At 45.8% G+C, this 13,600-nt stretch overlaps 1 protein-coding gene across 2 annotated transcripts in view; it reads right to left on the bottom strand.

The window, feature by feature from the left end:
* Positions 1–63: 63 nt before the first annotated feature.
* Positions 64–13,600, bottom strand: part of WSB2 (WD repeat and SOCS box containing 2) — a 28,735-nt gene continuing 15,198 nt past the window's right edge. For both annotated transcript variants that reach the window (XM_037996468.2, XM_037996467.2), the window contains 7 exons: positions 10,256–10,500; positions 9,961–10,092; positions 5,405–5,505; positions 3,471–3,643; positions 2,333–2,443; positions 2,105–2,212; positions 64–1,485 (listed from right to left, as the gene is read on the bottom strand). In XM_037996468.2, coding sequence (XP_037852396.1) covers positions 1,323–1,485; positions 2,105–2,212; positions 2,333–2,443; positions 3,471–3,643; positions 5,405–5,505; positions 9,961–10,092; positions 10,256–10,500 — 1,033 coding nt within the window. In that variant the 3' untranslated portion in view covers positions 64–1,322. The remainder of the gene's footprint in view (positions 1,486–2,104; positions 2,213–2,332; positions 2,444–3,470; positions 3,644–5,404; positions 5,506–9,960; positions 10,093–10,255; positions 10,501–13,600) is intronic.

Raw genomic sequence — 13,600 nt, forward strand, 5'->3', positions numbered from 1 at the left:
AAAAAAATGAAACAGAGCCAAAAGCTTTTTTTTTTTCTTTCCTTCAATGAAAGCCTCTCATTTTGAAAAGACATGTTTTTCTTCAAGCAACAAAGGTGGTAGAGGAAATTCCTCAACTTTCTCAACAAGTCATGTAATGTTACACTGGCCTCCATAAAGCACCGATTAAGAAAGCTAAAGAATAAGATGTTGTATTTCTTTTAAAATAATTTAAAATATATTAAATTTTCCTAAGGCAGGTTTTGTTTGAATGAGGTGTCTTGATTAGATAACTACATGCCACTGAAGGAGAACAGTACTTTTAAGGAGCTATTTTTGTTTCGCAGTAGAGTTGAAACCAGCTGATTAATCCAATGAAGTTAAACAGCAGAGACAGATCTCGTACATAAAAGTATCAGCTAAAGTCATGACTACACCAAGTCTTTACACAATTAAGACATCTTTGCAACTGTTCAATTTAAGTACTACGGTTATTAGATAATCGAGAAAAACATAGTTGTACCTTAACATCTGTTGAGGTCTGGCCAAAACTATTGAGAAAATACAAATAAATATGATGATGATAAATGGCCACTAATAACTCAGTAGCCATCTGAATAGTCATGCAGTTTAAGAATACATCCTTGTATAATCTGACATACAAATTTGTCATCTCCTGCACATGCACACCATTGTTTAAAAAAAAAAAAAAAAGCCAATAATAGTGTCTGGATCAGTCAGGAGCACGGCCTCTGATTCCCCTGTAATTTAGTTAAGCTAAATTAATACCTCATACCAAATGGCTCCAGGAAAACTGTCCTGCAGGTCAGAAGGGAGCCCAAGAAGAAAAGCACTTGGCCAACGTCGAAGCAACTCTGACCACAGCAGGAGAGAACTTGAACCAATGCTACCACTGCATCAGTAACACAAGGATAGGTACTAGCCAGAAGCCATCCTTCCCAGTGGAGGGAGTGTGAGCTGCTCTGCCACTAGAGAGGCTCTGGAGGCCTACTTACTTGTATAATCAAAACAACATCAGTAACTGCACTTTGAATCAAAACGACTACAGAGTTCAACACTTGCTGTTCGTAACTGGACTGAAGATTTAAGGTAAAGCTCTGTTGCCATGCAAGTGGAATCTCTTCCTCTAAGACTGACTTTCACATGCCAGGGAGAGAAAGATCCATGACTAGTACACTGGAATCTGGTTTTGCTACATTCTATTCACAATCCCGAAGAAATGCTATTTGAATCCAAGACCAGATGTTTGGCCCATTATTCCAGCACCTCCCTTTAACAGGACGATCTACCCTGCTACAAAGAAACACAAGATGTGGCGTTGCTTAAAAAGTCCTGTATGTGAGGAACTCTTTCATCTTCTTGGGGATTGGCAGTGCTAGGACTTGGTAAGTTGTTAGGAAACTTCGAAGGGCTTTCCGGCATAAGTGCTTCAGTGAGGACAGCACCCGAGGAGCTGTCCAGAACTGGACGTGGCCATCTCTTGTCCTGAAATGAAACAAACCGATGCTGTGTTAAGACAGAGCTTGGATGTTCATGTTTTCATGAGGATGGATACTCAAGTTTCTGTTTTGACTGGAAAGAGCAGAGTCTTCAGAGAGTGAAATGTAACCCTGACCGTGGAAATGGATGTAAAAGTTGTGGTGCTGAATAATTAAGGCTGCTGATAGGATTAGAAAAACTCAAGACACCTTTGATACCAAAGTACTCTCTCTCCGCACAGCCCTTTCTAAATCTGACCACAGTCAGTTCAAAAGTAATAGGGGGAAGAGTGCCACCTACTGAATTATAGATGTTACCTGTAAAGTGGTCTTTTAGCCCTAAATGGTTTCCCATATATTATGCATCATCTCAATTTTATTCTCCCTTGTGAACTTGGCCCATTAGGTGGCATGACTTACAGGTCTTTAATTACATTTAGGTTAAATATTCAGAGAAAATGGTACACTGTATTAGCAAAATCGATCATGTGAGTTTTATATAATCTTGAATTGCCTTAAAGGTTTCCTCATAGGCAAGAAAATTCTAGATGGTTTCTTTCCTTAAAAAGCTCCATGGTATACTCAGCAGAAACCACCACCCATCTGTTCAGCTAACAAATACATACCCTGTGGCAATGACTCCACCATGTGGAAAAAATGTGCAGCAAAGACCATTGGTCATAGGAGCAAATGCTATGGGAGTTTTCAGTTCCAGGGCCCAGATCCTGAGGAGTCTGGATGGGGAGAGAGAACATCCACACATTAGCTAACCCAGGGCAAGACCAGGAGGGCCTTGCTGCCATTACTTGCAAGCACTTGTTCTGAGGTCACGTAAAGAGAGTTCTATTTGTTACCTGTCATCTGCCACCGTGGCAAGGTACAAGCCTTCTGGAGAGAAGCACACAGATCTCAGTGAGCTAATGTGGACATCACTGTCATCCATGGCGGGGTCAACCTGGGTGTGGCTGAGAAGGAAAGAAACAGGACGGTAGGCCTGGAATGATGGCTGCTCTCCACCCTCCATCGTCACCCCAGGCAGGAAGCCAAACTGCCGTGGCTATAAAAGGACTCAAGATGCATTTGTGTGCCCCTCGTGGAAAAGCTTGGGATTTGCACACTGGGAAAAAAAGGATATCTCAGAAGACTCCAGGTGTCCTGTGGAGGGACTGAAGGGTTACTAACACTTCCTTGTGCTAATTTGCTTATGCAAAGTAGGTCAGCCCTCACTTTAATGCCACAGTAGAAACTGCAAGTCTTTTTTAGGCTAAGATACATGATAATTATAGGACTGCCTATTATTTGCTTCATAAAACAACAGACACAAAAGGAAAAAGGAGACCAAGTTTATGAGAACATGAAACTCATTTTGGAAAGCACAGTTTCGATAAGAGGCTCTTTCTGAACTTGTTACTACAGTTATTAGTAAATGGAAATAAAGAGTCATATTGAGGCTTCATAATGCTGATTCCAAAGAAGTACATGCAGCCGCCTGAATCGGGAGACGGGAAGACACTCAAAGCTACTTGAGAGGGCTTAACTGACAAGGCATCACTAAGAAGCAATGGACCAGTCCAGGCGCAGTGGCTCATGCCTGTAATTCCAGCAGTTTGGGAGACTGAGGCGGTGGATCACCTGAGGTCAGGAGTTTGAGACCAGCCTGGCCAACATGGTGAAACCCCATCTCTACTAAAAATACAAAAATTAGCCAGGCTTGGTGGCACACGCCTGTAGTCCCAGCTACTCAGGAGGCTGAGGCAGGAGAATCGCTTGAACCTGGGATGTGGAGGCTGCAGTGATCCAAGATTGCGCCACTGCCCTCCAACCTGGGTGACAGAGCAAGACTCCATCTCAAAAGAAAAAGAGACCCACTGTGCCTTTTTATCCAGCTTTTCCCCCTCCCATGTCCCAGACTCTAAAAGAGACATGTCTAATCCCAGGCAGGTTCCTCATCAGTCCCCCTACAAAAAAGTCATAGCAGGATTCAGTCCTTACTGGAGTGACCTCAACCTTTCGCCGGTGTAGGGGTCCCACATAATCACATTGGTATCGTAAGAAGCCGTGACAAGCAGGGCAGAGTCGGGGGAGAAGTCACAAGAGACAACACTGCTTTGATGGCCCTCTAGCTTCCGAATTAATGTGTAGGACCTCATACTCCATAGAAAGACCTGTGGAAAGTAAGAAGTGCCTGGTTAGGGCAGAAGCGAAGTGCTTAGGACTCAAACGGAGGGAGGGAAAGGTACCACCACCAAATCTTCTGCAGGCCTTGCGGCCAGGTCAAGTTGATTCTCTATCCCTTTCCTACAGCTCTTCCAGAACCTGTCCTATAGGTTTAAATAAGGTAACTGGTCTGGATTTTTGAGGATTTAAACCAACAGACATGCTCAAGGAGCTCACTATAAGGGAGAATAAACCAGACCAGCCTTAGGAAGACCCCCGCTGAAACGCATGTGCAGAGACTTCTGAGCCTGCTTCTGAGTCCTGTTTGCCAATAGGGTAGTACGTGCTGATGAAGACCTGAGCCAAGTGCTATCTTATTCCACTTAAAAGTTGGTGGCCAGGCATGATAGCTCATGCCTGTAATCTCAGCACTTTGGGAGGACAAGGTGGGTGGATCACATGAGGCCAGGAGTTTGAGACCAGCCTGGCCAATATGGCAAAACCCCAAATACAAAAATTAGCCAGGCATGGTGGTGTATGCCTGTAAGGCCAGCTATTTGGGGGGTTGAGGCAGAAGAATCACTTGAGCCTGACAGGTGGAAGCTGCAGTGACCTGAGATCACGTCACTGCACTCCAGTTTGGGCGAAAGAGTAAGACTGTCTCCAGTTTTTTTTTTTAAGGGTCAGAAGTGAAATCTGCGGCCACCCCACAAAGTAGTGGCAGCCTGTCAAGGCATTTTACACCCCCCACCTTGTGTATGGAACCATGAAAATCTGTCCCAAGACTGTGTCTCTGACCTAGCTCATCACTTTAAACCTTTGTGAGAAGCATTAAGAGGATTTTATTTTCATTCCTTTAAGAAAACCCTCAGGCCAGGCATGGTGGCTCATGCCTGCAATCCCAGTACTTTGGGAGGCCGAGGTGAGTGGATCACCTGAGGTCAGGAGTTCGAGACCAGCATGGCTAACATGGGGAAACCCCATTTCTACTAAAAATACAAAAAATTAGCCAGGCATGGTGGTGTGCACCTGTAATCCCAGCTACTCGGGAGGCTGAGGCAGGAGAATAGCTTGAACCCAGGAAGCGGAGGTTGCAGTGAGCCAAGATTGTGTCACTGCACTCTAGCTTGGGCAACAAGAGCGAAATTGTCTAAAAATAAAAAAAGTAAAAAAGAAAACCCTCATATTCCAAACCACAAATAAATGATGAGCCACCGGGACTGTACCAAATGGTGAACTCTCAACCTTCCCTTCAGTCACAGCAAGTGGCTCAACGCAACATAAAATTCAAACAGAAACTGTTCTCAAATTGTTCTTGGATTTCTAATACCTGTTTGTTTTTTTCAATTAACAGGATTTCAGGACAAAGTTCAACAAGTAACTGCACTGACATGATTTGAATTGGAAATCCAAATTAGAGAGATTCAAATTTGATGGTTCAAAGGAAATTTGGACTCACATGTGGGCTGCAACTTTTAAAATCTCAGACTCCAAGAAGAAAAGAAATTTAAAAAGCAATCATTTTCCCATTTTGTAAAAGGAAACAGACCTCTGATGACAGGAGCAACCTGTTTCCAGATCCCTCCTGTCTTTGGGTTCATGTTAAAGTGCAAGTCACAAGGGAGTTTCGCAGGTGGCAGCCACGGCCCACCAGCATGCCTTCTATTGGGGTGGATTTGCGGACGATTTTGAGAACACTCACACACACCAGGCCACCACTTCAGACCTCCATGTCTCAGTGAATTAAAGCAATAATGCTGGAGACTCACCGACTTCTCTCCAGCTGCAGAGCACAGCATGCTGCAGTCTGGGGAGATGGAACAGCAGTAAACCCACTGCAGGTGGCCCGATAACACTTGAATCTGTTTACCTGGCAGAAAAAAAGAAGCAAATAATGAGCCAATCCTCAAAACAACAAAGGAGGAAGACTGGAGAACTGGGAGAACTGGGGTGGTAACAGCCCCCCGCCCAGTATACCCCTCAACTCCTATCAGCTGGGCCCAAGGGTCCAATTTTCAATTCAGAGTAAGAAATATGACCAAATTTGTCATTTAAACACCTATAATCTGTGAATATGATATTCTAATTCCCCACGGAAACCATTACCTATGGCTTCAACACAATCTATAAGATCACTAAAGGCGAAAGGGTATGGTGATCACTTTTTTTTTTTTTTTCCTGAGATGGAGTCTCACTCTGTCTCCCAGGCTGGAATGCAGTGGCGCAATCTCAGCTCACTGCAACCTCCGCCTCCCAGGTTGAAGTGATTCTCCTGCCTCAGCCTCCTGAGTAGTTGGGATTACAGGCACGTATCACTGTGCCCAGCTAACTTTTGTAGTTTTAGTAGAGACAGGGTTTCACCATATTGGCCAGGCTGGTCTCGGACACCTGACCTCAGGTGTTGATCACTTTTTAAATATAATCTTGAATTGCCTTAAAGGTTTCCTCATAGGAAACCATATCAAAGGGAACCTTTGATAGCAGAGAATGTTCTTTTTTGGCTCCCCAACCACCTCAAGTACCCTGAAGCATCATTCCCAATTTTGAGAGAGAGTTTATCTTCAATTCTCCCTCATTTAAACTGTAAAGGTTTCTCTGTAATCACAAGGATCCTGCTGCAGACTGTCACCCGGCCAGCCTTGCCAGGATGTCCAGATGAGCAGTGTTGTGGAGTCATTAGGGGCACACATTCTAGAGTCAGACAGCTTGGGTTTGAATCCTGACTCCCCTGCTAATTCAGCACATAACCCAGGGCAACTCACACAATCTCTCCAGCTCTTGCTTTAAAAAACGCCCGTCCATATAGGGGATGGGTGAATAAATGGTGGTATATCTACCCCATTAATGCAGTTGGAATTAGAGACAGATTTTCCATGGGGTACCTACCGTTTAATGAAAAATGCGAGATGCAGGGGAAAATCGTGAAAAAATGATTCCATTTTTGTGAAACAATGACCCAAAAGCCATGAATGCAAATGTGTGTGCACAGGATTATACAAGTAGAGAGAAAAATATGGAAGGATATATACTAGGCTCCTAACACGGGGTACCAGGATGCAGGGGAAGAGGGGGGGATGACGACAGCAGGGAGGGCAAGAGAGAGAATGGGAAGGAAAGAGCCAAGCAAGAAAGAAGAAAAAAGAATTGTTATATGCCTGTACATGGTCATATATATGAATTTATTGAAGTTTATGTGGATGTATGGATCTACAAAAATTAGTACTTTTTATTTTTAATTTTTATTTATTTATTTATTTTGAGACAGGCTCTTGTTCTGTTGCCCAGGTGGGAGTGCAATGGCATGATCTCGGCTCACTGCAACCTCTGCCTCCTGGGTTCAAGTGATTCTCCTGCCTCAGCCTCCTGAGTAGCTGGAATTACAGGCACCTGCCACCACGCCCTGCTAATTTTTATATATTTTTAGTAGAGCTAGGGTTTCACCATGTTGGCTAGGCTGGTTTCGAACTCCTGATCTCGAGTGATCTGCCTCCCTTGGCCTCCCAAAGTGCTTTAATTAATATTTTTAAAAAGTCATGGTGCCTGTAGTCCCAGCTACTCGGGAGACTAAGACAGATCACTTGAGCCTACGAGGCAGAGGTTGCAATAAGCTGAGATCGCAGCATTGCACTCCAGCCTGTGCAACACAGTGAGACTCTGTCTCAAAAAATCATAAAAGTCAATCATGGTTTCTTCAGCCATCAAATCTTAGGGTGCTGTGAGTACTGAATAAATTAAGGCCTGTTAGGTCAGTGGGGCAGCACCCGGCAGCTGGGAACGCAACTTTATTCCCCTCCTCTCCTTGAAAAGCTCTCATAATTGGCCTGCTCCATCCCACCCACTCTCAGTCACTCTCACTTGGTCTTTCCTTCCAAGTCATCAAGTGATTTCCAGAGCCACGGCATGGACCTTCCTGAGATGGTGGCAAGCTGCCTCAGTACACGCATTAAGCCAGCATTTAAAAAGGCACTGCCAGCCGAGCGTGGTACCTCACACCTGTAATCCCAGCACCTCGGGAGGCTGAGGTGGGCAGATCCCTTCAGGTCAGGAGTGCAAGACCAGCCTGACCTTACCTTCATGGCAAAACCCCATCTCTACCAAAAATATGAAAATTAGCCAGGCATGGTGGCACACACCTGTAGGAGGCTCTGTCTTTAAAAAAAAAAAAAAAAAAAAAAAGGCACTGCCTTGGAGAAGGTGCCCTGATCAGCAGCGTATCTTAGACTGTGTGATTACAGGTTCCACTAGAGTAGGTCAGGCGCAGTGGGTCACTCACGCCTGTTATCCCAGCACTTTGGGAAGCCCAGGTGGGCGGATCACTTGAGGTCAGGAGTTCGAGACCAGCCTGGCCAACATGGTGAAACCCCGGCTCTACTAAAAATACAAAAAATTAGCCAGGTGTGGTGGCTTATGCCTGTAATCCCAGCTACTTGGGAGGCTGAGACACAAGAATCACTTGAACCCGGGAGGCGGAGGTTGCAGTGAGCTGAGATCGTGCCACTGCACTCCAGCCTGGGTGACACAGTGAGACTCCGTCTCAAGAACAAAACAAAACAAAACAAAAAAAACCACCTAGAGTTATCTTTGTGATCAGATGCCTTCAGATGAGGATGCACATGCACCGCCTTAGTTTGTTTGACAAGTTGCTATGGACTAAATGTGTCCCCAGCACATAAAGCCCTAATCCCCAATGTGATGGTATTAGGAGGTAGGGCTTTTGATAAGTCAATAGGGCATGAGGGTGAAGCCTCGGGAATGGGATTAGTGCCCTTAGAAGGAGAGACATGAAAGAGAGAGATCTCTGCCAGATGAGGATATAGACAGAAGGTGGCTATTTACAAGCCAGGCAGCTGGTGCTCACAGACACCAAAACTACTAGCACCTCGCTCATGGACTTCCCAACCTTCAGAACTGGGAGAAATAAATGTCTGTTGTTTAAGCCACCTAGTCTCTGGCACTGACTAAGATACAAGTTTTTGGGCTCACTGCTAAAAGAGCAGGAGAAAGGTCCCTCCCATGGCTGTGTGGAGCTGGACAGTCATAACTTGGGAGAGAGTGCCAGTGCCTTCACACCATGGGGATGAGTGGCCTCTTCATAACCCTCCTTCCAATCCCTCCCGCCCCTGATCCTCTTCATGACCCTTTACCACTGCCTCCTTCCAATCCCTCCAGCCCCTGAGCCCCATCCAGGGCTGGAGGGATTGGAAAAATGGCATTGCAATAAATTCCCCTTTCTTATGTCACTTTTTTTTTTTTTTTTTTTTTTTGAGACAGAGTCTCTCTCTGTCACCCAGGCTGGAGTACAGTGATGCAATCTCGGCTCACTGCAAGCTCTGCCTCCTAGGTTCAAGTGATTCTCCTGCCTCAGCCTCCCGAGTAGCTGGGACTACAGGCGCCCAGCACCACGCCCAGCTAATTTTTGTATTTTTTAGCAGAGATGGGGTTTTGCCATGTTGGCCAGGCTGGTCTTGAACTCCTGACCTCAGGTGATCCACCTGCCTTAGCCTCCCAAAGTACTGGGATTACAGGCGTGAGCCACTGTGCCTGGCCTGTTATATCACCTTTCTAGTTAAGGATCAAACCAGAGATGTATGGAATTCCTTACTGGGCCACCCCCGTATATAGTTTGCTCAAGGCAGAATTTCACAAAACCTGATGCCCTGTAGCCTGAGAGAATTATTCTAGGCTTAGAGTCTGCTTCAAAAAGAAAGTCTAACAGGAAGCACCCAACAGGGACTTCTACATCAGTGGTTCTCAACCTGGGGAGACCTTGCCCTTCACAGGACATGGGGACTTTTTTGCTTGTCACAACTGGAGAGGATGCTACTGACATCAAAAGAGAAGAGGCCAGGCATGCTGCCCAGTGTCTCAGAATGCACAGGAGAGCCCACGACAAAGGGTTATCCAGCCCAAAATATCCATAGTGCCGATGAGAAAACCTGTTCTAGATCAAATATTTTTAACAGGGGCAATTCACCCCAAGAGGGTACAAACTAGTTCTTGGTAGCCAAAAAAATCTTAACATTTTTTTACATACAAAGAATAGACATGCATTCAGCACGTAAGCAAATATACAATAGATCTTCAATATTACAATAGCCTAAATAGACACACAGTATATGTCTGGTATTAAACTCTCTTTGGTATGGTATTATCTTTGGGGCGGGCAGGGGCAATTAGGAAAAAACTGTCTAAAAAGGTTCCTTAAGGGGCAATCACAGAAAAAAACATCAAGAAACACTGTTTTAGATCAAAATGAAACTGGTAAAGAGGAGAAAGCAAATACGGTATTTTTGGAGTTGCCAAGTAGTTCCTTCTCTTCCCATACCGTGTTTATTCAGGTCCCAGATGCGAAGAGTCTTATCCCGTGACGCGGAGACCAAAATCAAACTGCCACTGGGTGTGAAGCTCAGATCTCTCACGACATCTTGGTGGCCGGAAAGATTCAAAAGCAGGAGTCCTGGCATGAGAGCAGGGGCACTCAGTCAGCCAGAGAGGGGGCACAAGGTGTGCCTGCCACGGCCACACCCCTTGGCCAACACGAGTGGAGCAGGGAGGCGACACAGCAGTCAGAACATGCACCCGAGCCTCCCAGAACCCTGCGCCAGCCAGGAATGACCTACCTGTCTGCACCTCCCAGATCTTGATCTGCCCATCGTTGAGTCCCGTAGCAAGAACCAGGCAAGAGACATCAGGCACCTGGGGGTGGTGGCGTGCCCAGAGCTTCCTGCTGGGTGGGGAAGGCCACGGGCTAAAGGCCAGCCCCCAGACAATCTGACCACAGTCCAGCGTCTTCTCTTTTGGGCTGCCCCGCCCTTTCGTCTCATTTTTGCTACTGCGGCTTTTGGCTTCAAACCCTTTAGGGATGCTGGGAGAAGCAGAGATTTCTTAATGAATCTGCAATTGTTACCAAGTCTATCAACTTTTCATCCTGGGACATGTAAGACTTTTGGGGAGTGGAGGGAAGGGTCTGTCACCCAAGCTGGCATGCAGTGACACAATCATGGCTCACTCAGCCTTGACCTCCCTGCTCAACTGATCCTCCCGCCTCAGCCTCCACCAAGTAGCTGGGACTACAGGCATGTGCCATTAGGCTCTGTTAACTCTGTTTGTATTTTTTGTAGGACGGACATTTGTCATGTTGCCCAGGCTGGTCTCGAACTCCTGAGCTCAAGTGATCTGCCCACCTTGGCCTCCCAAAGTGCTGGGATTACTGGCATGAGCCACCCCACCGGGCCACATAAGATTTTAAATCCGAGAAACAAGCTGGCCTTTGGTGCAATTTGCTGTGACTTTTCTTTTTGTTTCTTTTTAAGAGTTGATGTAGGCTGGGCATGGTGGCTCATGCCTGTAATCCCAGCACTTTGGGAGGCCAAGGCAGGTAGATCACCTGAGTTCTAGAGTTCGAGACCAGCCTGGCCAACATGGTGAAGCCCCATCTCTACTAAAAATTAAAAAAAAAAGATTAGCTGGGCATAGTGGCGGGTGCCTGTAACCCCAGCTACTTGGGAGGCTGAGGCAGGAGAATCGCTTGAACTCGGGGGGCGGAGGTTGCAGTGAACCAAGATCGCACCATTGCACTCCAGCCTGGGGAACAAAGGCAAAACTCTGTCTCAAAAAAAAAAAAAAGAGTTGATGTAACACAGGCTATACTGGCCATGGCTCAATCTATTTGCAACAGCCCTGCAATGGGGTGACCTGCCTTGTGGGATAACTAAATCACAGATGCTCCAGGGAGTCACATGCTTGCTCAGAAAGTTCTCTCGGGTTTTGGTGAGTGGAAGGAAAAAGACACTCAGTTTTTCCCATGAGTAAGAAAGCGCAATGCAGGTTTGGAACTAGGGCAGAACTTAGAGCCTGATTAGCCACCACTCTCCTGCCTGATGAGTTCCCTTATCTCTAGCTTAGAAATCCCCAAGGAGCTGGAAAATAAACCCCTGTCTTGCCAACACCGTTTGTTTGGTACATGTTAATTTCCACCTTTACTCACTATGTTCCAACTGATTAATGAGGCTCCTTCATTTACTTCCCTGATGGTAACCCGCACGAGAATCAAACAGCAAGGTAGTCAAGAGAGAAAAGGAATTCACAGGGCTGCATAGAGGTAGCCTGTCCTGGAAGATCTCTTAACCCGACCCTCTCCTACAATTCAACTTACAGTGAAACAGGCCCAGATAAGCTAAAACATGGGGCCCTGGCTGCCACTGTGCCCAGGAAACAATGTCTCAAATGCACAAGCACTTGGCCAGCCCAGGGGTTGAGCCTGAAAACATGAAGCTTACTGTTTGCGGTACACAGCACAAAGGTCTCCATGTGACCTGACCATACTCTGGTTGGTTAAACTGAGGGAAATGGAGACGAGAAAGCTGAACGTCAAATTTGGTTCCATGAGAAATCCTAAACTCGATGCATATGTAGTTGACAACTTTATGTATTAATTGGTGCAGAAATAATTGCAGTATTTGCAATTACCACCATTACTTTTGCACCAACCCAATATTACAGATGGTAAAAACCACCATTACCTTTGCACCAACCCAATATTACAGATGTTCCCAAAAAATTCTAACTAAATCACATTTCTGTCAATTGTGTGGTGAAAGACATGAAAGAATTTTAACCAAGCTCATTTACAAAATTAGAAGGGAGGGGCCGGGCACGGTGACTCACACCTGTAATTCCAGCAATTTGGGAGGCCGAGGTGGGTGGATCACCTGAGGTCAGGAGTTCGAGACCAATACGGTGAAACCCCATCTCTACTAAAAATACAAAAATTAGCTGGGTGTGGTGGCAGGGGCCTGGTGGCGCACATCTGTAATCCCAGGTACTCGGGAGGCTGATATGGGAGGATTGCTTGAGCCAGGAGGCGGAGGTTGCACTGAGCCAAGATCACATCACTGTACTCCAGTCTGGGTGACAGAGTCAGACCCTGTCTCAAAAAAAAAAAAAGGTCTACACTCTTAGCAATTGTCAAGTGTACATTATTAATAACCACAGTCATCATGCTGTACAATAGATCTTCCGAACTTACCCTGCTTAGCTGAAACTTTATACCTTTGATCAATATTTCCCCACTCCTTCTCCCACCCCCGGTAACCACCATTCTACTCTCTGTTTCTATGAGTTAGACTTTTTTAGATTCTACATGTACATGAGATCACGCAGTATTTGTCTCTCTGTGCCTAATTCATTTCACTTAGGATAAAGTCCCTCAGGTTCGTCCATGTTGTAGCAAATGACAGATTTTGTTCTTGTCAATAAAGTTGTATTGGAACGCAGTCACACGCATTTGTTTAGGTATTGTCTGAGGCTGCTTTCACACTGTGACAGTAGAGTTCGACAGTCAAGACAGAGACCTTATGGCCTACAAAGCCTAAACTATTTACTTTATAGAAAAAGTTGGCCAGGCGCTATAGCTCACGCCTGTAATCCCAGCATTTTGGGAGGCCAAGGTGGGCGGATCACTTGAGGTCAGGGGTTTGAGACCAGCCTGGCCAACATGGTAATACCCCGTATCTACTAAAAATACAAAAAATTAGCCGGGCATGGTGGGGGGTGCCTATAGTCCCAGCTACTCAGGAGGCTGAAGCAGGAGAATTGCTTGAGCCCGGGAGGCAGAGGTTGCAGTGAACTGAGATCGCGCCACTGCACTCCAGCCTGGATGACAGAGCAAGACTCCATCTCAAAAAAAAGAAAAAAGAAAAGAAAAAGAAAAAGTTTGCCAACCCCTGGGTCTAAATGGCCAAATATAGGCTGAAACTTGTTATTCTGGCCAATCTGAATGTGACCACGAATGTCACTTCGATCGGTCCAGACCTACCTGGCTCTGGCCCTGGCACTGGCCGCTGAGTTTGCTGTCACGAGAAGAACCACTTAAGAGGCAGGCTATGGGAAGAGGTTTAAGACAGGTTGGAGCCACCAGTTAAATTTATTTTATTTCTTATAAAATCCTGATTTCTGTATTTGTT

This window comes from Chlorocebus sabaeus, chromosome 11 (assembly GCF_047675955.1).
Source record: "Chlorocebus sabaeus isolate Y175 chromosome 11, mChlSab1.0.hap1, whole genome shotgun sequence".
NCBI lineage: Eukaryota > Metazoa > Chordata > Mammalia > Primates > Cercopithecidae > Chlorocebus > Chlorocebus sabaeus.